This window comes from Rhinolophus ferrumequinum, chromosome 10 (assembly GCF_004115265.2).
Source record: "Rhinolophus ferrumequinum isolate MPI-CBG mRhiFer1 chromosome 10, mRhiFer1_v1.p, whole genome shotgun sequence".
Classification (NCBI taxonomy): Eukaryota; Metazoa; Chordata; class Mammalia; order Chiroptera; family Rhinolophidae; genus Rhinolophus; species Rhinolophus ferrumequinum.
This window is the reverse complement of record NC_046293.1, coordinates 58,196,315-58,224,062: the sequence shown is the minus strand read 5'-3', so window position 1 is coordinate 58,224,062 and position 27,748 is coordinate 58,196,315. Positions and strand designations below refer to the sequence as shown.

The 27,748-nt window shown below is 34.2% G+C and overlaps 1 protein-coding gene across 4 annotated transcripts in view; it reads right to left on the bottom strand.

Annotated features, from left to right (window-relative positions):
- Positions 1-952: 952 nt before the first annotated feature.
- The window catches only part of SLC16A7 (solute carrier family 16 member 7), a 153,132-nt gene continuing 126,336 nt past the window's right edge, over positions 953-27,748 (bottom strand). For all 4 annotated transcript variants that reach the window (XM_033117194.1, XM_033117196.1, XM_033117197.1 and 1 more), the window contains exons 4-6: positions 8,588-8,731; positions 4,361-5,176; positions 953-1,732 (exon numbers count right to left, since the gene is read on the bottom strand). In XM_033117194.1, coding sequence (XP_032973085.1) covers positions 1,464-1,732; positions 4,361-5,176; positions 8,588-8,731 — 1,229 coding nt within the window. In that variant the 3' untranslated portion in view covers positions 953-1,463. The remainder of the gene's footprint in view (positions 1,733-4,360; positions 5,177-8,587; positions 8,732-27,748) is intronic.

The window sequence follows — 27,748 nt, the reverse complement described above, 5'->3', positions numbered from 1 at the left end:
AATCCCAGATGTTTTCATACAGTTATGAAAATGAGAAACTGCTAAACTAACCTGGCTTACAGTATTGAAAGCTTCCTGCTATCTTGTTATACATGATACCTACACTTCACACGTGTATACCAAGTCACACACAGCCTCCATCCAGTTCTAGAAGCCTTTTCTACCAGTCTCCTGGTTATGTTCACAGGCAGCAGGAAGTCCAACCAGTAGAGGGCAGAATTTTCCAGGGCTGCCATTCCTATAATGAGATATTTTTCAGTGGCTGAGTAAAAAGCCTATTCGTGGTTTCTATTTTTTCGCTTTTGCATTTTGGTGAAGGGAGGGAAATGAGAGCGTTTAGAAAGCTGATTAAAAGCACCTCCCATTCTTAGCTTTACTCACATGGATTACTCATAACAGTAACCTCCTGGTCACCACTGTGTATGTGTTGAGAAAAATTAGAATTCAGCCTATCTGTAAGCCTGTCCACGAGAATTCTGGTTGATTCTACTTTGATGTCTCACTGTGAAAGTGTGTCTGATGAGTTAAGAAAAATCCCTGGTTATTACTTTCTGGATTACTAACAAAAATCCTTTTTAAAATCAATGGACATAGCTCATTGCTTGGAGTTATTTAGGCTTTTAATTTAATTTACGTATTAGGTGAATATTCTGAAAATTATTGGAGCATGCTAGTCTCTAGCACCAGGTACTAATGGCCCCCTCAAAGAAATCATGTGCCGGCATTAATCAAATCTAACAGTGCTCAGAAATAATGGCTTAAAATGGAGTATCTTCTTTTCTTCAATTTTATTATAAACATGCGAATGCTTTTTTTTTTTTTTACAACAGTAGTTGCATTTTCTCATAATAAGATCATCCCATTTTCATCCATGTCCTTATCTTTAAAACCCACATTGCAAAGTACTATGCAGATGTAATACTTTTTTTTTCTCCATGGATTTTTTTTTTAAGTTAAAAAATAAAAGTAGTACGGTGACAATACTTTTTTTTAACTTATATGTCTGTTGTTCTCCAGATAGTCTATGCGCACATGGGTGTGTGTAAAATTCATTTTCCCTTAATTCCATCTCACACTTTAATATCAAATAAAAAATGAAATGTGGAGAGGGCATTCTTATAGGATTAAACATAGTCCTTCTAACTACTTAAACCAGGATTTTGGAATTCAGATCTCTATAACCAAGACTTTAAACCATAGACTTTAAAATTATTTTAACGACCACAACCAGAGTTATGTATGGAAACAAATCGGTTACATTGATTTTTATATGTACATAATCTCAAAATTTTACTGCCCAAATTAATTTTAAAAATGAAACATTTAAAATTATCCATTGAGGAAAATCTCATCTCCATCCTTAATTATGATGCCTTATTTCAACTAAGAACCTTTCAGATATTTTGGGGGAAAAAATACTCCTAAGAAAATCATAAACACTGAAATCAGAGGTGTGATTCTTGTTATATATTAGTTTCTCTTTCTGAGGGATTACTCCCTGTTCTCATGCTTTGGACTTTAGCATCATATTGGTTAGACTTGCTCAAGGGTTCAGATTCTCCAGATTCAAGTTTATGCGTTTTCTTCTTTTCTTCTTCCAACTTCTTTTCCTTTGCAAGCAATCTGTAGTTTATAGTATTGCCAATGAGCAGCCACACACTTGCTAGGACCACAATAGCTCCACAGGCTATATACATGTATTTATATTCTCCAGTTTCATCCACCAATTTACCTAAGAGACAAAAAGCATCTTTTAAGGTAGCATAATAAAAGAGTCATAAATGATAAAAGTTTCAAATAAATTCTTCCACAAAGTATGTACTTATTTCTTATTTAAGTTAATATAAATGAGACTTTAACAAATAAAACAAATATTCTAGATTATGACTTCTATATACGCAAATAAGGGCATGCATGCAGCATTATATTCATATTACCAGCACATTAAAATTCTTGAAAACGATTTCCCTGAATAAAAATCTACAACCAAGAGAAAGTAAGTATATATATGTTTTGAGGTACATATTCATAAATACATACATGCAGGAGGTCCATTTTTTGTATCTGTAAATGTAGAAATAGATATATTTCTCTATGTATTTACAGGAAACACATTAACATTACTTCATCCTTTCCATGCTGCCTAGCTTTTCAATAAAGAGGGAAACATTACGTTCTTTAGGAAAGACCCAAAGGCTTTTATAAAGCTCCTGAAGGGCATAATGTTTACCAAATGCTTTTTCTATGGCCAGCACTAGGCTAAACAATTTTTACAGAGCCAGTGAGTGGCAGAATCTGGATTTTAACCATGTTTCTCTGAATGTGATATTCTTAACTACTCTTTCAAATGGCTTCACCAAACCTCTTAATTTTTATGTCACTTCTTGGGCTAATCACAGTTGTTGTTGCTTACTTTACATGAATCTAAATTATTAAGGCCAAACTACTCAGGATGAAAATATTTATTCCATTCGATTTTGACAACATTGAAGAACTAGCCTGCTGCCAAATCATCTGAAGGTTCATTGACTTTTTAAAATGTTTCAATTTACAGTTTTGCCTCTTGCTTATGCAGGTACCTAATTGTTAACACCATTATCAGCAAAATTCAATTTACATAAATCTATATTGTTTATCATTTGTGTATCTCAGGAGATTCTGATATAGACCTATTTGTTTAGTCATCATCTCTCTCATTCTAACTAAAATCTAGTCAGCGGCTCAGTATTAAATTTTGCTATGTGTGAAATTATCTATTTGAATAAAGTTCCCTGTTTTAATTAGGTAAATGGTGGAATAGGCTTATTTGAGTAAATATGACATATACATAAGCCTAACAGAAACTGCACAATTTAATTTTCCATTATAAGTCAAATATTTCTATCCATGCAATGATTGTTATACTTCTAAATACATAACCATCAGAGTGAATATCACTTTAGGCTGCCATCTCAACATACTTTCTGACTGGGGAATTTTTTATCATCCTCAAGAAACCACATATGATTTCCAAAACTAAAGCTTCAGTTCTTTGTGAGTGCATCAGTAAAAGTTTGGGCTGAAAAAAATAAAAATAAAAATCACACTCTCCCTACTTTTTGCTGCTTTCCTAGATAAGAGTAGTAGGAGGAACAGCAACTGTAAGAAGTAACTACAACGATACCCACTCATTCAGAATTACTTAGAGTGCCTAAGATATGCCAGACACCACTCTAGCTGATACCAAATGCTGTAGAGGAGAAACCAGTCTGAAAGTCATGGAGTGTCAGGGGAAGCAGAAGGCAGAAAAAGGATGAAATAAAAGAATGGATATATTATGGCTACAGTCTTAGAACTTCAACAGACAGCCACAGAACAATTACTGCCATTGGCACCACTGGTGCAATTGTTTGGCATTATTAACACAATAAGCATTCAAGGACACTGAAATTGATGTCAATATTATTGATACAGGTTCTCAGCTCAAGTAGAAGTAGCCAAATCAGATTCCTTTATTTTTATCCTTAGAGCCTACTCACTACATCTGTTGACCTGACTTGATTTTTTTTTTTTTTAATCCCACCATGGCTGGTGAAATACAATTTTCTCTGTTGATACTGCAAATTTTATTGCTCATGAATAGGTTTCTAAAACCCATTTGGTAAAATTGCCTCTGTATGAGAAGATAGGTCTATTGTACTTGTCTTATATAATCAAGAGGCTAACAAATAAGACCAATTGGTTTTCACCCTTTTTGACAACAGTTTTGGTGCCATGGTATATCCACACTGAGAGACATAACACCCACAACATCTGTGCTAGATACCAGAGGACAGCCATGATGGACATATAGATATAGATATAGATAGTACAGATGTTTTTATCAGTGATATTATAAAAGTATTTCTTCCATAGGTATGTAAAAAGTTCCATATTAATATAATCAATGCACTCCACTACGAAAATAGATCCTGTCCTTTTGAGAGCATTATTTTAAAATTTTGACTCATTTTAATATAAGCAGAAGAGAAAGCTATTCACCAATGATAAAATAAAGAAAAAGTGACATTTTAACTTTATGATACTTTTTTAAAAGCCCAAAATAACTGATCTGGGTAAAAACCTGAAAATGATGCTACTAATTATCAGTCTAACTTAAATTCTTAAGTACATAGGTTTCGGCTCTGAAACAAATTTAGGCATGAAATCAATTAATTACAAAGTTTAAAAATACATAATAAAACCTAAAATTAGCACACCCATAGTCTTTCAGGCTATTAGTATTTATTATTACAAACCATATTATATACTACAAAGAAAGTCTAGACTAATGGCTATTGACTTTATGCTTTTTGCTTTCCTTATTGGGGAATATTCTTACCAGCAAGAGGAGGGCCAAGAAGAACTGGGCAACACTCCACGACTGTGGTGAGTCCCACAGCACTGGAAAACCTTTGAGGACCAACAAGGTCCATGAGAGTTTCAAAGAGGATACTGCTAACACTCCCAAATCCAAGGCCAAAAAATACAGCATAAAGCACCAGGCTTGTGTAGTCCTCTGCCAGTGGGCATAGAAGATGACACAGTCCATTGAACATAATTGCAAAACTGAAGAAGTACTGGATTCGGGGTCGAACAAGTTTGGAGTTTGCAATTAACCCTACGGAAGGCCTAGCAAACATATCAACGAAAGCCATCACAGACAGCAAGAAGGCTGCAGAATACTCATCAATTCCTCTGTCTTTAGCATATGGAGCCAAGAATATAACGGGAGCAAAAAATCCTAGAAACATAATGACATTTCCAGATAAGTATATCAAAAATCCTCTATGCGTGAAGAGGGAAAAATCTAAATACTCATTAATTCTTTCCCATGTTGATTTCTTCATGTGGCTCTTCTTCACACTTGAATCATCTGCTCTTACGCAAACCTTAGTTTTAGACTTACTAGTTTGTTTGGGTTCAACGGGTCTCATGAGGGACCCAGCCACACAGGCGTTCAAAAATATACCTCCCAAAATCAAGAAGCTTCCTTTCCAGCCGTAAGTATTAAGAAGGAACTGATTGAAAGGAGCTAAGGTACTTAAGAAAACAGGACTTCCTGCCATGGCGAGTCCATTCGCCACGGGTCGTTTCTTATAGAAGTATTTGCCAAGGATTGTCAAGGCAGGTTGCAGGTTGAAGGCTAGACCTAAACCTGAGAAAAACAAAACAAAAAGAAGAAAAACACAAACATTATGCCACTCACAAAATCAATTACTTTTTCAAAATGTACATTTAAGTGGGTAATGCAGACCTAAAAATGCAACAGCAGGTAGTGATTTTCCTAATTATAAATATCAATAGAATGGCGCATAAACTAAAAGGTTCCCATAACTGGACACTTGATATGTATGACAGTTTCATATTCCTTTCATTTTAAAGCACAAAAATAAAACCAAGAACTTCTACTGATTTTTCAATAATCGTAGAATAGGTTGAAACTAGGACAAAATTATTAGTTCTTAATTACTATCATTTAGTTCCACAGATAAATTAACCTTTCTTTATTTACATACACATATATAGGATAGATATTTTTCCCTTGTGGGAAAGCCTGCATTTAAAATGCGAATGCCTTCTTTTCAGAGTTGAACAGACTAAAAACTTTGTCCCTTATAAACAGTCTTAGGTCTCCCCAAAGACATTCTTTCAAAGCCATGCAAATAATAAAAAGGAATAATAAAGTCATGCCATTAATTTCATGCTCTACATCCCGCACATTCCACATTTCATGAATATAGATGCACATGTGTGTTAAATAAAATATAATTTTTTGGCTTCAAATATATTCTTATTTCAGAGATTAAACGTTATTGTTTATAAAAGTCAAAAGTTCCTACTGTCTAGGGAACTCCTTGGCAGTGCTAAGTATAGCCTTTGAAAAATGAATTGCTTCTTATAGCTCGCCAAGGTACTATTTAGCAATGTAATGAATACGCTTGTTTAAAAATTACATGAAAATGATTTATATAAACTTATCTCTCTTTCCCCTTTAGCTTAGGTCTTACTCTATATTATTTTAGGGGCCATAGAAGTAGGAAATTTTTTTGCATTTACCAATTTATGTAAATTGAGACAATATTATGAAGTGGTTAAGTGTTTAGATTCTGGGACACTCAGTTCTGATTACAAATACTTATTGCAAACATTTAATACAAGTATTTTCTCTGGGTAGGAGGGTCTCTAAAAGGTAACTGAAAGGAACCAAGAACATGCTTTGGAGAGTAACAGGGCAGTATGATCTCTGAATCTATCTCATAAAAAATAGAATTAGATCCAACTTAAAAATAATGAAACTGACCAGCAGCTTGTAAGTAGAAGAACCGAAATGAAAACCCAGGAATTGTGTTTTGAATTGTGTTTTAAGTTTCTTTATCTTGTGCTATCTCCCCCCATTTCCATTCTGTCACCTGAAATTTTGCCTTCAGATGTTAATCCAAGTTCTCCTTAGGAGATATCAGTCATCTAATTCCTATTCTGGCATGGCAAAGCAAACATGAGATGTGAAATCAAAAGACCTAAATCTGTCTCAGCTACTTAACTATGTGTACTACTGGGCAAAACACTTAGACTTCTTAAGCTCTAATTCCCTCAACAACTAAAATAAGGGTTTGCCAAAAAACTAAATTCTAGAACTGTAAGATGTTTTATAACAGACATTGTGATTATCATTATTTGTTCACATTTATTTAAAAGTAACAAAATGCTGGGTACTCTGTAAAGTACTCTATATCAATTTGTTACATTAATCATTCCAACAACTCCCAAAGACCTATCATTTTCTCCATTTTAAACACAAAGAGACTGAGGCATAAGGAGGTTAATTTGCTCATGATCACAAACCTAATATGTGCTGAGTTAGGTTTAAAAACAAGACCTGTCTGATATCAGATACCAAAAATATTGGCTGATAATGGCTTAAGATAAATCTTAAAAGGGATCAACTATATAGTGATAGAATGAGAAGTGACTCTGGGTGATGAACACACAATGTGATATATAGATGATGTATTATAGAATTGTGCACCTGAAACCTATGTAACTTTACTAACCATTGTCACCCCAATAAACTTTAATTAAAAAAAAAAAAGATAAATCCTGTGTAGGTATATTTAGTGGTTGACTTTAGAAGCACCAAGGCCTTCAAGATCAAAAGGAATGGAATTGAAGTTAGAATAACATATAATGCTGCTGCTATTTGTGATACAGTGATATCAAAATCATCTTTTCCCTAATGCATCTACTCGTAGGCCCAGTCTGACTTCTATGGTTAAATGCAATATATAGTATTTCTGCACGAAGGACAGAGTATTTTCTCACTATGACAATTCTTAACTATAATAAGATTTTCATTTACAAAAGGTGTTTCATCATATCAAAAAGAAAGAGTTGCCACCAGGTAAAGAGAAAGATTTTAACATCTTGACTGCGGGCTTTAATACATCTAATTTTTTTTTCATCAAATGATACATAAGTCCTAGGTTAGACTGATCTAAAATCATGATAAAAGGAGAAATATATTTGTCTTTTTATATTTGGGCATAAGAAAAATATTTAATTCCTTTACATATTAAAGTCTAATTTTTCTTAAAACTGAGTATAGATCTGTTTGATTCAATTTATTGTTGAGGCTAATAAAAGTAGTTTCCAAACTACATAGTACAGCCAGTTTGAGGTCTAGAGACATTATACATGAGAAACAACTATTACATAATCAAATGACAGTATGCCATTTGAAAATATTTGTGTTTAATGGGAAATGTGCCTTAGGAGCTTTTAAACAGAATCCTCCAGTAAGGAAAAAAATGAGGTAGCAATACAGAGTTCTACAAATAATCAGAAAACAGACTCCAATAACTCTATTGTTAAAGCTGAATAGTGCATCCAGAAAAACATCTTTTTGACACCATTTTAACCTACTCTAAGTGATATGTCAGATACTCTAAATAGTAACAAGCAATGAAAAATGAACTTTTAAAAATAAAACTATTTATATGCCAGAAAGTCTCTGTCCACAAAACCACCTTAACTGGCTAAAGAGAAAAGGGTGAAACAGTAAAAGCAGACCAAAGCTGTTGTGTTTTCGATATTTATATCATAGCACATCACATGTCTGATAACTTGTTTCTTCTTCCATTACTTGAAATGAGTCTAATTGGACGTCAATAGCTAGTATCTCAATGTACTGGATTAAAATAATTTAAGATCACATCTGCTATAAAAAGGAAATTCAGAGAAAACAATAATGTTCTATTGTTCATGCTTCCTACAGAGCTTTGAAAGCAACATACCATGTTTCCCCGAAAATAAGACCTACCCCGAAAATAAGCCCCAGTTAAGATCATCAGCCAGATGAAAGCATTTAGTACGTCATGACGATGTTCCAGAAGAAAATGACATGACTGTATTTCAATAAATGTAGATTGTTGTACATTGAAAAATAAGACATCCCCTGAAAATATGCTCTAATGCATCTTTTGGAGCAAAAATTAATACAAGACCCAGTCTTATTTTCTGGGAAACATGGTAAGTGTTAAGAAGACAATAAGCGGAAAACAAAACTTACCTCCAACGAATCCGACAGTGAGGTAAAGCTCTATTACGCTGGTACTAAAAGACGCTGTGACCATTCCCAGACAGCATAACAAGCCTCCTACTAGTACCACTGGCCGGCTACCATATTTATTCACCAAAACACTACTTATGGGACCTGAGGGAGAGAGGAGATTAAGAAACACTCAGTTACTGGGTCATTTATTTTTAATATTTGTTCATTTTGAAGGCTAAGAAAGCGTATTGTAATGACCAAAGAAAAATAATAGTTCACATAGAATATAATGAAGATTTTTCAATACTTTCCAATCAGTTTGACTGGTTATCTTTAACCATATATGTGAAAGCACAGAAAATCGTAAGTTAGAAGTGTTTAACATACAGTTTTTCATGAACATAGTCATTCAACTTTTGATGGAAAAGTTCTTCAACAACACATAGCTAAACTGTCTAAATATCTTAAGTGCAGGTAAATTTATGTAACAAAAATCTAGGGATTATATAAATGACTTGTGTTAGAATTTTATTTTTTTAGAATAATAATGTGTGTGAGCATGCAAACATACAATACATGCTCTTAGAGTTAAATTTTTTTAATTATAACCCACTATGATTTTTATTTTAAAAAATATTTTTTATTAAAAAATATAGCTAACATACAACCTTATATCAGTTTTAGGTATACACCATAGTTATTAAATATTTATATACTTAAAGAAGTGATCACCATGATAAGTCCAGCAACCATCTGACACTGCACCACGCTATCACAGTATTATTGACTATATTCCCTATGCTGTACATTATATCCCTATGACATTTGTTTTATACTTGGAAACTTGGACTTCTTATTGCCTGTCATCTTCCCCCTCCCTTTTTTAAAATTTTCAATTACAGTTGACATTCAGTGTTGTTTTATATTAATTTGAGGTGTACAGCATAGTGGTTAGACATTTGTATAATTTAAGAAGTGATCCCCCTGACTCGTCTAGTACCCACCTGGCATTATACATAGTTATTACCATATTATTGACTGTATATTCCCTATGCTTTACTTTATATTCCCATGACTATTTTGTAATTACCAATTTATGTTTCTTAATCCCTTCACCGTTTTCACCCTGTCACTCAAATCCCATCCCATCTATGACCCTGATAAATCTAGTATCCATCTGACACCATACAGTTATTACAATATTATTTACTATATTCCTTATGTTATATCCTACATTCCCATGACTACTTTGTAATAACCAACTTGTACTTCTTAATCTCTTCCACTTTTTTCGCCCACCTCGAGTCCCCTCCCATCTGGCAACCATGAAAATATTCTCAGTATCTATGAGTTTGTTTCTGTTTTGAATGTTTGTTTATTTTATTCTTTAGATTCCACATATAAGCAGAATCATATCGCATCTGTCTTTCTCTGTCTGACATACTGCACTCAGCACAATACTTTTCAGATCCATCCATGCCGCCGCAGATGGCAGGAACCCATTCCCTCCCATGGCCGAACAATATTCCATTGTATATATGTGCCACCTCCTCTTTATCCATTCATACATTGAAAAACATCTAGGCTGCCTGTACATCTCAGCTATTGTAAATAACGCTACAAGGAACATACGGATGTACATGTCCACTCAAAGTGGCATTTTCGGTTTCTTAGGATAAATACCCAGCAGTGGGATTACTGGGTCTTTCTATGTCTCTTGTTACAGTCTTTGTTTGAAAAATCTATTTTGTTTTGTATAAGTATTGCTACCCCAGTTTGTTTGTTTGTCTTCATTTTCATAAAATAACTTTTCCCATCCATTTACTTTCAGTCTGTGTGTGTCTTTAATTCTGAAATGAGTCTCTTATAGACAGCATATGTAAAGCTTTTGTTTCTTATCCATTCAGCCACCTTATGTTTGTGATTGGAACATTTAATCCATTTACATTGAAACAAAGTGTTGATAAATACATAGTTATTGCATATAAATATGTTGTTTACTATTCACATTTTTAATCTTTTTTTTTTCCTCCATTAAGAAGTCCCTCTAACATTCCTTGTAACACTTGTTTGGTGATGATTGACTCCTTTAGCTTTTCCTTGTCTGCGATGCTCTTTATCTCTTCTTCAATTTTAAAATGATAGCCTTGCTGGATAGAGTACTCTTGATCGTAGGTCCTGGCTTTTCATCACTTTGAGTATTTCCTGCCAATCCCTTCTGGCCTGCAAAGTTTCTATTGAGAAATCAGCTGACAAACTTATGGGAGCTCCCTTGTAAGTAATTAGCAGACTTTCTCTTGTTGCTTTTAGAAATGTCTCTTTGTCTTCAACTTTTGTCATTTTAATTATGATGTATCTTGGTGTGGGCCTCTTTGGGTTCATCTTGTTTGGGACTCTCTGTACTTCCTGGGTTTGTATAGCTATTTCCTTCATTAGGTTAGGGACATTTTCTGTCATTATTTCTTCATACAGGTTTTCAATTCCTTGCTCTCTCTCTTTGCCTTCTGTTACTCCTTTTATGCAAATATTGTTAGACTTGATGTCCCAGAGGTCCCTAAACCATCCTCATTTTTTAAAAAAATTCTTTTTCCTTTTTGCTGTTCTGATTGGGTATTTTCTGCTACTTTGTCTTCCAAATCACTGATTCAATCCTCTGTTTCATGTTGTCTGCTAATGATTCCTTCTAGTGCATTCTTCATTTCAGATATTGTATTCTTCACTTCCGACTGGTTCCATTTTATGGTTTCTGTGTCCTTTTTTATGCTTGCTATCTCTTTGTTGAAGTTCTCACTAAGTTCCTTTAGCATCCTTATAACCAGTGTTTTCAACTCTGTATCTGGTAAGTTGCTTGCCTCCCTTTTGTTTGGTTCTTTTTGTGGAGTTTTCTTCTGTTCTTTCATTTGGGATATATTTCTTTGTTTCCTCATTTTGGCCACCTCTCTCTGTTTCTATGTATTAGGTAGATCTGCTATGTCTTCTAGTCTTGCCAGGTGGCCTTATGTAGTAGGGGCCCTGTGGGGCCCTGGCACAGTCTCCCATGCTGGGTGCTCCAGGAGTGTCCCTTGTATGGGTTGTTGTGCCTTCCTGTTACAGTTGAGCCTTGATTGCTGTTGGCACATCAGTGCATGGAATTGACCCTCAGACTAACTGGCTGGGTGGTTTAGACATGTCCACAACTTATGGGCTACGGTGTAGCTGGCTTACCCCATGGAGTGGGATTTGCCCCAGCTAGCTCTGGTGTCTGTTGAGACTACCTTTCAGGTATGTTATTTGTGGGCGTAATTCAGAGGTACTCTGCTGTGGTCTGAAGCCAACCTCCAAGTATTTTGGTTCTGCAGCCTTTTGGGAAGTGCTCTGGTGCAGGTCCAGATCAGCCACTGCCTATGACCACTGCCTGTGACTAGACGGGGACTACCTGGTAGGAACTACAAAGCAATCCACAGTTGGTCGCTTCTTGTGCTGGACTTTGAGGTGCATGGGAAAGACCATGCTGCAAAGCAAGGATGGACGCCACCAGTACCAGGCCTGGAGTAGCTCCACAAAAAGCCAGGACACTCCAAGGCTTGCTGCCACCTACTGTCTCCCATAAAGTTCAGCCACTGATAAAGCCTCCTGTGGTATATGAGTTGGGTGTGGCAGAGTCTCAATGAGTCACCAGAGTGGAGCGAACAGAGCTCACTAGACTAATTCAGATTCAGATTTGGCCCTAGGAGTGGAGGGAGGATTCATCAAAGGAAAGATGGTGCCCACCTGCTGGCTTCATGGGAGAGAGAGCCCACACAGGGAAAATGGCAACTCTCCTTACAGTCCTCACCTCAAAGTTACAAAGTCAGTCTTTCCACCCCTTGAGTCACTGTCTTTCCACCAAAGCCCAGGGTGAGTACCTGTGAGTGAGTCTGCGTGCAGACCCTTTAAGAGGATGTCTGGGTTTCTCACAGCCTTCTATCCCACCCAGTTAGTTGCAATCCCAAATGTTTTTTTACAGCCAGATGTTGTGGGAGTTCTTCTTCCCAGCACCAGTACTTTGGGCTGGGGATCCTTGTATGGGGTTGGGATCCCTCACTCCTCCAGGGGGAACCTCCTTAGTTAAGATATCCCTCCCGATTCTCAACCACCACACGGAGGTTTGGGGCCAGACCATTTCACATCTCTACCCCTCCTACAAGCCATGACATTGCTTCTTCTTTATATCCTTATTTATAAAACTTCTGTTCAGCTAGACTTCAGATGGTTCTCCAGGTTGGTTGATATATACCTTGGTTGTAAGTTTGATGTGTTTATGGGATGAGGCAAGCACAGCATTTATCTACTCTGCCATCTTGGATCAAATTCCTGATTTTTCCTTAATACCACATTTCTTTGATTCTAAGACACCAATTGTTTCCATAACTTATTATATTAGAAATAAAGATGTCTTACATTTAATGGTCTCTTAAAAATCCCTGTCCATCAGATGGCAGTCAAGGTAGTAATGTAGCTATCATGGCCTATGCATGCTTAAATTTGGTTGTTATTTCTGTTATTTTGGTTGGATAATGATAATATCTCACATTAAATCCAACCATTTAAGGACATTTTGAAAAAGTAAAATGGAATCCTCATTATTGTCTGAAAAATCATCTGTTGACACATTCTGTTAAGGTCAAGAAAGTACCAGCATCAAATTTACCAAATGGATGCAGTAGTTTAAATGAAATTACCAGAGAAAATGGTGGATCTCTCAATTAAAATGTACTTCCTCACCAGCAAAGAAAACAATCTTCTGCGTGAAACATGAACATCAAGGACTCAGACTCAAAAACTAATTTAGAAGCGCTAGATACTGGATGGGAAGAAGGTTTTGGAATGCGGGACTCAATTTATTTGACGTACATTTTCCAGTGTGTGTGTGTGTGTGTGTGTGTGTGTGTGTGTGTGTGTGTAAAATATTCAGGAGTTATTAAAATAATCTGTTTAACTATATAAAAAATACTTTTTCTAATTATAAAGTTAAAGTTCTAAATATAAATAAAGTATTGCATCTTATTTTAATGCATAGCATTTTTTTTCCAATGGTGTTTTATAGAATAATGCAACTGAACACTGAGGCTACCTTAGAGTCAGTGAAAGTCAATACTATTTTATGAAACCTGTCAATTTGTAAATGATTTGATTTGACATTTCCTTCTTAATTTAAAATTATATTTTATCTGAAACGAGGGACACTGGTCTTCTTAAAATTATTTAACCAATTCAATTCAACTCAAATCACTTCAATATTTCTTGAGCTCTTAGTATAAAGTTAGTTGATACATACCAACGGTAAAATAACAAAAAGCACAACTATAATCCTCAATGCATTATAGTCTGGAGGAAGAAATAATCAACAAATTATTTTAAGAATGGTGATGGATGCTTTGATAAATACTAGACGATCAGAATTAATTAAAGGGCATTTTCCAGTTAGGTTAATAACAACAATCTCTTCTCAGGATCATTGATATTATGTATATTATTTTCTATGAGTATGTGGTGCCTGGATAACTAACAAATGGATTAATACATTTTATAAATGTGTCTGCCCAAAATGTGTAAATTTAAAGTGGAACATAGGCTATGAATCACAGCTAAATTTGCAATTTATAGGAAATAATTATATCTATAGATTGGAATAACCACATTAAGGCTTTCTCCCATTACTGTGAGTAATTCAGGGTATTCACTAAAGAAAAAGTTTAGAGGGGTTGACATTTTTTATTTTTCTTTTTTGAGGAGGTTTTGATAATTTCTACATTGGCAGCAGTCAAGATACAGTAAGAGTTCTAATTTTAACAAATAATTTTAGTTTAAGTTATATACATTAGTTAAATGATATCTTGTAAGGATATACAATTCATCTATAATATTTTTTCTGGTAAAAAAAATATTTTATAAGTGATTATTCGGAAATAATCAAAGCTCCTTGGTCCTTAATATTAAATACTTATAAAATGTCATAAAATATTTCTACTTTGTAATAGTTGTGGATAAAAATTAAAATTATGATATAAAAATATATTTATTTTGTGAACAACATCTAAATGTGCATTAGCTTGAAGAGGCATCTAACATTAGTTGTAAAACACAACACCATCCATTACCTCGCTCCATCCTCCAAGCAGCTTAGTTTATTGTATTAAAAAGACAGATGAAATTTCAAAAAAATAAATCAATAAATTCTCATCACATGTGATTTTTATTAAACATGAGCTAGCTTCACGGGGGTCCCTTTTTAATGAATCATAGGCCTAATTATATTTTGAGCTCATGCATTCATTCATTTAGTCATTCCGGAAGCTTTTATTCAGCATGTGTTTTTCAAGTAATCGTGAAGTTTAATCATTAGTTATGTCAAAAAAGAGAATTCTCTACCTGATAAGAGTTATATCTGAGCCCATATCTAAGCGAGCAGTTATTGTTCATCCAAGTTCTTCGTTTTATTTACTTGTCAAGCAATTATTTAAAAAATGGTGTGTAAGAATAATAATGTCTTATTTCCAAAATATTCACAGAAGCATCAGATTCCATCTAAATCAGACTATTTCTTCTGATCCTGTTTTCTATTCTAAGAGTTTTTGTGTCAAGTGTAATAGCCATGTTCATTCTAGCTATGAATTTGTAAAAGAGAGCTTCATCAGAGAGAGGTGAAAGATCCCAATACTGTCACCATACTTCAGCTACGGTTTTATCTTCTGAAAGCTACTTCTGTCAGCTACTACTGTCCTTTGTGGTTGTGGCTCCATAACACTTAGCAAAAGAATATTTATTCTGGCAAGGAAGCTTTTGTGGGTTCTTACAAATTACAGGATTTGCCCACTCTTAGAGCTCCTATTGCACTTATAGTTGCTAACACACACACACAATAAAGCATTAATTTACTCTCCATTTCATTTGTTTGAATATTGTTCATACATTCTATTCTAAGATCTGTGAAGGTAGCTGTCATGTATACTGGTATTATTCATCAACATTTATTGAGTTATTACTCTTTGCAGGCAGTGTGCTAAGAATTGTATGTGCATTATTGTATATGATTTTCATGGCAATCCAATGATATGACTGCCTGATTAAATCTTTGTAACAGTTAATAAAACTGAGATGTGCAAAGTGTTTAGATAAATTGTTCAAGATCACATCAGCAAAAAGTGGTAGAATGTAAATGTTAGCCCAGGACTATCTGATTATAAAACTTGTGTTTTTAACCACTGTGCAGAAAAGAATTGACATGGCAGGGCTAAGCCTACCACCCTAAAAAAGGTCTGATTGCAAGGTGGGCTCTTGCGGGGCATCTGGGAATATGGATTTCAGAAGTGTTCCCAACATTCCCTAGCTGATAAGAGTGGTTCACGGTGCTTAAAACATGTTACAGATGATGTGGTTTATGCTTAATATCTGCTTTCCTTCCGGAAGTCTGGAATTTTGGTACATATCAGACGGAGAATGCCTGTGTGACCAGCAACCCAACACAAATCTTAAGTACTGAGTCTCTAATGAGCTAGCTTTTTGGTTAAACAACTCTTCACACATGTTGTCACAACTAGTTGCTGAAGGAATTAAGCCTATCCTTTGTGATTCTGTTGTGAAAGACTCTTGGAAGTTTGCAACTGGTTTCCTCTGTACTTTGCCCCATGTGCTTTTCCCTTTCCTGATTTGTTTTGCACCCTTTCATTGTAATAAACTATGGCCATGAAAAAGACGTTGTTCAGTTGTATGAATCTTCCTAACGAATTATAAACAGATGGCTTTTTAAATTCACATTTAAAAAATGTATAACGTACACACATACACATACACACACACACATAAACACAGGTCTACTCTTTTGTATATTATTATTCTGTTCTGTAGACATAAACTCACAGTGCTTGTTTTTATTTCTTTTGTACATTGCATGAGTACATAATAAATTCTGTGAGAAAATTTGGAAAGTATGTTATGTAATGAACATTTCATAAAATATATTTGATCAATCTAAAACCATGAATTGAAATTGACTATCAATTTGAGCTACCTAAAAATTTTTATGCATAGTATAAACACTAACAGAAGAAATGATAAACTGCTATAATTTATTTTTCATTTGCTTTATTTCCAATTTGTATATGTAGTATCCTGTCAAATCAAATGATAGAAAGCTCTAGGGCAGGACTGGGAGATAGTTGTTTGCAATTTCAGAAATCTATCTGTGTTTACTACCATGGTATTTTTCTTACTAACAGAGACTTTCTAAACTTGAAATATTTTTCCAAGAGGTTTTTTGAATTAGAAAACTGTTACTATTTAAAGTTGGGCAGAGGGCAGGATCCTCTTCATTAGCTACTTGTTTGCCTGAGGTTTATGTTTGCACTGGAGTTGAGATTGATGAAATACTAGTCTACCATAAGAAAAGATGAAATAATGCTACTTGCAACAACATGGATCTTGAGATTATTACACCAAGCAAAATAAGTCAGACAGAAAAAGTCAAGAATCATATGATTTCATTGATATGTGGTATATAGTAAAACTGGAAACAACAAAAGAATAAGAGAAACAAATGAAGAAACAAAAACTCACAGACACAGATAATAGATTAGTGGTTACCAGAGGGTAAGGAGAGAGGGGGGTGGGGGCGGCAGAGGAGGGTTAAAGGGATCCAATATATGGTGATGGAAAGAGAAAGACTCTGGGTGGTGAACGCACAATGTGATATACAGATGATGTATTACAGAATTGTACACCTGAAACCTATGTAACTTTATTACCCATTGTCACCACAATAAATTTTAATTAAAAAAAAAAAAAGAAAAAAGCTGAAATCTAAGCAAAAAAAAATCCACCTGGTTTCTCTCTCCGTGTGATGTCCTTTCATTTAAGTTCGTGAAAAACATGAGGGGAGAGTCTCTGATACTTAGGAAGCATCTGTATTGCATTTGCTTGTAGAAAGTATGAAGACATAAATGTAACCCAGATAAATCATCAATTAGCACATTGTTCAACAAATGCCCCAGTTTATCTTACTAGAGCTGATCCAGCTCCAAAAAAGGAATCTTTTTCAGCTGAAGACACTCATAGTGTGTTCACTCGGCATTCCACTAGTATTTTAAGTACATAAAGGTTTTGACTCAGTGGCCTGAGTAGTTGTAGAAATCAATAGAGGGATTGATTAATATGCTAGATATACTTGGTGCGTAACAGGGACAGTGGGTACTGGAGGGTGACATGATCTACACTACAAGCTCATTTTGCATTTGTTGTTCCTCTGTTTGGAATGTTTTCCCCTTTATATGTAAATGGTTTATTTTTCTCAGACGCAGGTATCTGCAGATATAACAGCTCTTCAGAGAGATTGCTCATCATTCCAATAGATGAAGCTATCAAACTTTAATGAGGTACTAAATGCCATTTTTTAAAAATGCATCTATAAATCTATAGCTCATTTCCCATATTTTATATATCACATTGACATCTTATCAAAATCTTTTAATATATATCAAAGGGTTTGAAAGTGACCATTCTCTATGCCCAAGGACGGAAGTGCCAAGCACTTCATGTTTATAGGTCACATTATTCTCAACCACGAAAGACATTCTCATTTGTTTAAGGCTGGTGCAATGGCTTCATAATAAAAATAACATTTCTTGAGGACTTTGGCAGATTTCTAAGCTCTTCACATTAGAAAATCACACTTAATCCTTACAACCCCTGTAAAAGTTGGTACTGTTTCTTCATTCCCATTTTATGTACCAGGAAACTGAGGAGCAAAGTAATAACTTTTAAGTAATGCTCCAGCACTCTGCGATTAACTGCCTACGCTAGCTGTGTACACTCCTGCGAAGAGTCATTTTTCCTGGGAGGAATGATTAAATCTCTTTTACATGAATGATGCTCATTCCTAAAAACAAAAACGTACATGTAATATTACATTACACAACATTTATACTTGACATTCCCTGCTCTTTGGAATAATGTTTAAGAAGATAAAAAAATTAGACTGTATTTGCAGAAACTATTAGTTGCCTACCCCCCGAGCCATGCCTTCTTCCTTCTTCCTAACTGAATCTTGATTTTGTGTTATACCTAACCTCCTCTGTGAGACCCAGGACCAATAGTGGCGAGTAAATCACAAGCACTATAAGCCAATCCTGATTGGACCATTCCCATTACCAAATACTGGTCTGAACATCAGCATTTGGGGGCAATTTTTATAGGGTAAAGTTTTCTGGGGACTTCTGAGAAAGTATTTCTTCAGTCTCATAAAACAATATAAAGCCTCTGAATGTTTCATGATAATGTGATATCTAGAGGTGCCACAGTCATCTTTGGTCCACGGAGGTTCTCGCTTGAGGATTAGTCAGGTATCTAAGCCCGTGATTAGATCAAAGAGCCAATACGTCAGCCAAGCCAGGAGCAGCCTTACTGTAGACTTCTTGTGATACGATATCATAAAATTTCCTTATTAGTTTACCAATGGACACTGGACTTGTACCTACTTACAGTCTAAGATATCACAACTATGATGATAAGAGAAAAAAATTCAATTTCTATTAAAAATTTCACAAAATCTGTTAATACTATCACACAGGAAAACGTAGTCAACATCTACTAAATACCTGCTTCTCTTCCATAGTTTGAATGTTTACCTAGTTTCAAATAATTATCTCAGTGTGTCCTAACTACAGAAAGTTTAAAGTGATTCTGATATGTTTCCAATTTGTTACACTCAATGAAATGTTGAAATAGTTCAATCTCAATGAGATTTTTGAAATGTGGATATGTAATTCAGAATGTACCCTAAAATATATATATATATATTTTTTCCATTAACCAGTAAGGAAAATTCAATTTGTAAATTGAAAATTCATATCTGTCTTAGGCAACTAATAAACAATATGACCATTTCCAAAGGATGTTAAAATACGTTTCCATTCATGGATATTTTTTCTTCATAACTCTTATTGTACATAGAATATTGCATGAAGTCTTTTGAAATTTTATATTTTTTTCTTCCATCTATTCTTCAAAATTATTTTTAAATAATACTGCCATAATGCATTCTCTTAACCCATCTGTCTAATGTAACCCCTAAGCTTTTAACTACTACTCTGTTCCTCTTTTAAGACAGTAATAATATTCTACCTTGTGGTATATTTATTTGCATATTTGCATCAATCACTAGAGTTTCAACTCTTGGAGGGGAGGGGTGTAATTTTATACATATTTATAATTTACTTAGGCATAGGAGACAGCTTATTTCATAAAGTAGATAGTAATTATTTTAAATGTAACTATGTTAAATTATTTTCTAAATTGATTTAAAATTGTCATATGCTACCATCACTTAAATGGCATGATATCAGTATTCATCACAGAAGACAAGACTGTAAGAGGATATTTAATCTACTAAGTGCTTTCTCTTCTTATTGAAACCATAAATAAAACAGAAATACAATACATATGCCAGGTTAAAGGTCATTTTAGAGGATGTGTATAGGATCTCCATTCATCTTAACTCCTCTTTCTAAAAATACCTTAGTTTATGAGTAAAGATGTTTTAAACAAAGTTCCTCACTCAAGTTTTGAGGTCCACTTACCCCAACACCCTTGCCACTATCTACTACAGTATATATAGTATATGTGTATATATAGTACAAATATCTGTCCTGTCTGTGTGTGTGTGTATATATATATATATATATACATATATATATATATATATATCACAAATACATATAGATGTATCTGTGTGTGGGTGTGTGTGTTTTGAATCCAAGGGACTTAGTACCAAGAGAATGTGCTCTTAGTATTCTGCGTGTACCTTTGACATAAGTTCTAGTATACTATAAGGGATAAAGTACTACAGAGTAGTAACAATTAGTATTCTCTACTTATTCCAGAGAACAAATAATAACTAATATTTAAATGAGTCTTCCCTTGGCTAATACTCTTGGTTACCAACTGTGCATCCCTTTTCTCTTGCTTTCTGTTTTGGAAGAATATGGATTCCCTGCAGGAGTCTGCTTTTCTCTGTGCAGCCATATGCTCATTGAATCAAATTCTATATTGAGGTGAGAATCAATCCTGTTTCACTACTACGAGAACCAATCAGGGAAAACTCATTCCCCTTTCCACTGAATGATTTATGGCTGGGCTTACGTTACAATTCTGGCCACTAAGGCATGAGTGGAAAGCTACTAGCAATTTCTAGGAAAAGTTCTCCTTTTCTTCAAAAGAGATACAAAGAAATTGCTAAACATTATCTTATATGCTAGATTGCCCTGAACCACAACAGCTGTCTTGTGAACATAAAGAGAGTTGGCCTGAAGAAAAAGCTGAAACACAGAAGCTAGTAGTTCTAAGAGCATCACAGTGAAGTGGACTTGGAGCGCTAATGATGCCGTTCTGTCACCCTGTATTTAAAATTCTTGCTAAATGAGGCAATATGTTTACTTAGTGCATAAGTCCATGGGGTGTTTAAACTGAAAGCATCTCAGCAGATAAACCTGCAGTAAAATAGGTTGTTTTCTCTTAAATAGTGTGGTATAACTAAGGATAGATTTGGAAAGACCAAGAGTAATTATAACAAAAAAGTTTTGTTCAATCACGTCTAACTGACAAGCTGTCATTCAACTTTACTTTGAAGAATTGGGTATTTTGTTTAACAGCTTACTTTACAGATTCCCCAAAATAAGTGGCACACACACTGCACTGCATGCATTCATAAATTAAACGAGAACTTTAAGTTGGCAATAATTTATTGTTTTTTTCTGAACTTCATGGGATTTAGATAAAATATATGATGTTGTCTAGATCTGTCTTTGTGTTTCACTTATATTTAACCTCTTAATAACATACTATCTTCACACACACACACACACACCCATACACACGATTCACAATAAAATTTTAAGAAAGGTTAAGAATGGTCTGTATCTCATCATTTATTCTTAATTATAGGACATATATGCTCTAATCTACGTAACACTGCTATTAATCCAGGAGACAATATTATAAGAAAAGTCACAATAAATCATTTCATATCGTTCAGCATTATCTAGGTCCTCTATGAGCAGAACCAGCTATCTTAGTGAATGAATGAATGAATGAAACCCACTGTTTAACAATAAATGGTGTATGCTATTCCTATCTTTTTGAATGAGGAATCAACAAGTTCCAAAGAATACCACATACTACTTGTACCAACAACACCTGCAATGATGGTCCACAGAAAGAGGAGTAACTGGACACATCGGCAACAAACTTTGGTTTCCACAAACAAGCTTGTCAAATGCTTAAGGAAAAGAGGAAGGTACTTGCAGTATATTTTGATTTTAAAAAATCCTAGCCAGAATATAGAAAATAATGTAAAAAGTGAAGGAGTAACTGTAAATGTAAGTTCAAACCAAAACCAAAAAATTGGAACTATATTAATTATTTGATAGAGAAAAGTAAGAAATTACTTTTAATAAGTGTAATATCACTAAATAGAAGGCCAGTGGAGATTTCCAGAAAAGAAATGGAAACTCTGGAGCAGGGTGATAATACGCAGGTGAGGGAATTAAAACTACATTCATGAAGAGTAACTCAGAAAAAGGGCAGGACAGGCAAATGTGTAACACCTGAGATACTGGATAGCTATGGGATTCACACCTCAGGAAATTAAAATTTTTATGAGAAAATATATGGAAAAGAGTATCTCTAAGCATTGATAAATGCTGATGAGGTAATCGAATCAATGTGTTAGGATAACGTATAAAAAAGAGTGAAAATGTTAGAGACAAGCAGAGTCAGGGAAACATGAATCCACTTTTCAGAAACAAACAAAAATGTTTTTCATCGATTAATGACTTTGACATAAATTCTGAAGGTTTCTAGGAAAAATTGTAATAGATCATTAAAAGACTTTTTTTTTTTTTTTTTTTAAGGAAGCAATCATTAATAGCACCCAGCATGTTTATCAATTAAAGCCAAACTCATTTCTTTCTGTATTTTGGTCAAAGAAATACAGAAAATAGTACACCAATCTTTTTCTAGACATTTTATCATATCTCTAATGAAATTCTAGGACACAACATGGAAAATATGTGTTGAATTTAGGGTTAATAAGTGTATTAGGAGAATGCTAATGATTAATATTAACCAATTTTATAGGAAGTGTTTTAGTGGTCTACCATTTAAAATCAGCAAGTCTCACTCAGATCAACATTTTTATGCTGACTTTATGTAATAGAGAACTTGTGAATACTCCCCTCCCCCAAAAAATCCATCCACATTATCAGAGCTTATTTTTTTTAATTATATATATTTAAGAAGTGAAACACGATGCTTTGCTATATGTATACATTGTGAAATCATTACCACAGTCAAGTTAATTAACATATCCATCACCTCACGGTTACCTTTTGTGTGTCTGTGGGTGTGTATGTGTGTGGTGAGAACACTTGAGATGTACTCTCTTAGCAAATTTCAAATATAGAATGCATTATTATTAACTATAGTCACCATATGGTACATTAGCTCTCCAGAATTATTATTCATTTTATAACAGAAAGTTTGTACCCTTGACCAACATCTCATTTTCTCTACTCTCCCCAGACCCTGGCAACCCCTGTTCTACTTTCTGGTTCTATGAGTTCAACTTTTTTAGATGCCACATGTAAGTGATACCATGCAGTATTCTTTTTTCTGTGTCTGGCTTATTTCACTTAGCATAATGTCCTCCAGGTTATCCATGTGGTTGCAGATAACAGGGTTTCCTTCTTTTTTAGGGTTGTTATATGTATACCACACTTTCTTTTATTTATCCATTGATGGACACTTAGGTGTTTCCAGATTTGGGCTACTGTGAACAATACCCCAGTGGGAGTGCAGATATAATATACCCAGCCATGGGATCGCCAGATCATATGGTAGTTCCATTTTTAACTTTTTTAGGAACTTCCATGTTGTTTTCCATAATGGCTGCAACTATTTAAATTCCATCCAGCAGTGCACAAGGGTTCCTTTTTCTCCCCATACTCATCAACCTTTGTTATCTCATCTTTTTAATAATAGCCCTTCAAATACCGTGTTTCCCCCAAAATAAGACCAGGTCTTATATTAATTTTTGCTCCAAAAGACACATTCAGGCATATTTTCAGGTGATGTCTTATTTTTTCACGTACAACAATCTACATTTATTCAAATACAGTCATGTCATCTTCTTCTGGAACATCGTCATAAAGTACTAACTGCGTCCGTCTGGCTGACGATCTTAACTGGGGCTTATTTTCAGGGTAGGTCTTATTTTCACAGAAAACCTTAGGTGTGAGAGAATATCTCCCTGCGGTTTTGATTTGCATTTCCTTGATGATTAGTAATGCTGAGCACCTTTTCATATACCTGTTGGCTATTTGTATGTCTTCTCTGGGAAAATGTCTAATTCAAGTCCTTTGCCCATCAGAGCTTCTTAATTGAGGTAAAATCTATTCTTACAGGGGACATTTGGAAATGTTAGAGAACACATCTGTTTCCACAGAAATTTGAAGCACTGCTAGTATTATATTTGGTAGATGGGATCAGAGATCCTACACTTCCTGCAGTATGCAAGACCTACAACACAAAGATTTGCCTAATCCTAAATTCCATTAAGCTCCCATTGCAATACTCTGGGCTAGATAAATGGAAGTAGATTACCTGAAGAGGGGAGTTCTTTTACACATGAACACTTGATACAATGTTATATGAGGAATAGTTGGAAAAAAATGTATATATTTATCTAGGAAAAATATGACGTAGGAAAAACATAATAGCTTCCTTTCATTATTTGAAAATTTTTTGAGCGAGTTATTAGATAGGACAGAAGTTACAGAAGGTTGATTTCGTATAAGAAAGATATTCTTAATTCTTTAAAAGGTAGTTACTCACCTTTAAACTGTTCAAGTAAAATTTATGTGACCACATATTAAGAATATTGGAGAGTGACTTAAGAACTGCAGGTTGGTCAAACATTTGTGGTTGTTTTTATTCTAAGATTTCCAAACAGAATATTTCATGTATCTTACAAATAAAAGCTACAATTTAAAATATGTTAAATTACAAATTTATTAAATGACTAATTCTTGTCTAGTTTTGACACTATTTTTAAGTTTAATTGCTATGGTGCCTACCAGATAGGCTTACATTCTTTAAAAGCAATGCATATTACTTATCAAAAATTGTTTCCTACAATAAACATGCAATCTGTAGACACATTATCAGGTAAAGTGCTAAACTGGCTTTTCTACCTTGTTGATTTTGGTATTTTAGTATTAACAGTCATCATTCATGATATGTATTATAATTTATTTATAGCACTTTTAAATAACATGATAATGAAAGAATGCTAGAAAAGCACAGAAATTTAAAAAGTTGCAAGTAAATCTCAACATTCTGAAACAAACACAGTTAATCCTGTTTAAATTAATAAGAATCAACTCTAGTTGTTCATCAAAAATTAGATGTTTAAGAATGAAATACTATTCATCCATAGAAAAGATGAAATATTGGCATTTGCGACAGCCTGGATGGATCTTGAGAGTATAATGCTAAATGAAATAAGTCAGACAGATAAGGACAAGAACCATATGATTTCACTCATATGGAATATAGAACAAAAAGAAACAAATGACCAAACAAACCAAAATCACAGATATGGACAACAGAATAATAGTTACCAGAGAGAAAAGGCTAAGAGGGTACAGGGGGACAAATACAAGGTGATGGAGGAAGTCTAGACTTCTGGTGTGAGCTCACAATTGAGTATACAGACCTGAAATTTATATGGATAATGTTATTAACAAATGCTACCCCAATAAATTTAATTAAAAAAATTAGATGTTTAGCATTCTATTGGTAAGGTATGAGGGGGATACTCCCGGAAATTATGTAGTAGAGGACTGGTTTCTCTACAAATTATTTCTCATTGCAAATGGAGAAATAAATGAATAAATGACAATGTGGTTTAGTAAGGTGGCAAAAAAAAAAAAAATGGTTATGGTTCTCCAGCTTTGGCCTATCTCTGAATATCTCCAGTTACCAAACAATCAATCATCTTTGCTCAAGCAGTCATGGAGACATTACTTTCAAAGAGACGCAGGTTCTCACATCTAAACAGTTTCTCAGGAAAAGCGAGTGTTTCTGTCAAAAAGAGTGGTTTACTTGATTGAATGATTGTTGAAAACCATGACACTAAGTGATTTTTAAGCTTTCTTTATAAATGTTGACAATCTTTTGGTTTGGTAACTTGTTTTGGAATTCATTCATTCAATCAACAAATACTATATAGACAGTGATTTTTATATGCCAGACATTTTAACAGCTTCCTTCGCTGTTAGGGTTTAAAAAGACCCTACTTTACCCTAAAAAGGGTTGGGGGTTATACTTTAAGGAAACTCAGAGTTTAGTAAATGAGGATGGTTCAGGCACATAAGGAAATAATTAGAGAAAATGGCAATCTGATGTTGTTATTATGGAAGGCTCAAAACAGTTATATGAAAGGAGCATGTAAGGTCACCTCCGGGAGTCAGGGAAACTCAACAGTGTGTAAGAAGGAAGGCATTCTAGATAGAGCAACGTGTGGTTTGAGTCAACCAACTAAAACTGCTCTAGCAAGCGGTAGTCAAATAGAGGTGTACTTACTCTTGAAGGTAAAGGAAATGTTCCCAAAAATATTGGGTGTTGGTATTTTAAGGATTCAATGATTTCAGTCCACAATTTCCATATGTACTAAATCCAAGTATCATGTAGGTTCTTCTTTCCTACCTCTGTTTTCCCAAGAGTCCACTGCTCAGAGGTATTAAAACCCCCAAGGCCTCAGAGACAATTACAGAATTGTCTTAGATGCTTTTTAAAGATTAACAAAGTCCCCCACCCACCTAACCCCCCCACAAAAAAAAAAAAAAACACTATGATGCCTCCTGTCTTATGCATATTACTGTTGAAGATATGCATACTTTATACTCGGGGGACATGTGGTCTTATCTAAGTATTCAGAAATCATATACATTGTAGTGTGGGTAACAGAAGTGATGGTAATTCTTGTTCAATGACTTCAGTTCTATTTGTACTCAAAGAATGCATTGTCCTTGAGGGAGAATCTGATGAGAACAATGTAAAGAAAGCATTGATACTAGACTTACTAGGGGGATCATTTCTGTAAATATCAAATGTAAATGAATCAAATGTAAATGATTGGGGGGATCAAATGTAAATGAATGATCAAATGTAAATGAATTTATCATTACAGATAAATTCTGTAAATGTCTAACCACCATGCTGTACACCTGAAACTAATATAAAATAATACTGAATGTCGGCTATAATTTTTTAAAAAATAGAGGGATATATAGTACAGCATATAGAATATACTCAATGATATTCTACTATGTACAATGGCAGATGGGTAATAGACTAATTGGGCTGATCACTTTGTGAGTTATATAAATGTCTAATCACTATATTGTTCTGTATACCTGAAACTAATAAAAAAAAATCCTCAAAGAAGAAGAAAGCATTGATAAAAATGATCGTTTCAAAACTTAATTATTTTCAGCTACTCTCTTTATTCATTCTTAGAATATGTCATTAGTTGGAAAGAAAAGCACCTTTGAACAGCTAGAGCAGTTCATATCATTGAAGTTGATTCTTTTAATTATAACTCAAATGTTTACTAGGGTCCCAAATTTGTATGTTAAACTCATGAATAAATACTAAAGTAGCCAATGGACTAATTATATTTTAGCAGCATATACTTTCTCTTTCATTAAATTCACAGGCAAAGTTCATAATAATGTATATAAAAATAAAGTGACATTTCTGCATATTTACACCTGATTCTTAAAACACTTTTGGATAATTATTTACTAATATAATATTGTGCCTTTTGAGATATTCTTACCTCACAAATAAATAATAATCTTCGGTGCATATTACACTGAATTATTTCAAATTAAGTATTAGAAACAGCCTATAGATTTGTTTTTGTTTTTAAGCTTTGCAAAAATACATAAATGTTAGACCAACATCATTTTATTTTGACTTAACTTTTACAATATGCATCCTATAATTGATTTTCAGTACTTTTACAATAATCCCCAAATGTATATTAAAATATTTATTTGAACTTAAAAATCAATTCAGACATTTTCTGACTGAAATTTAATC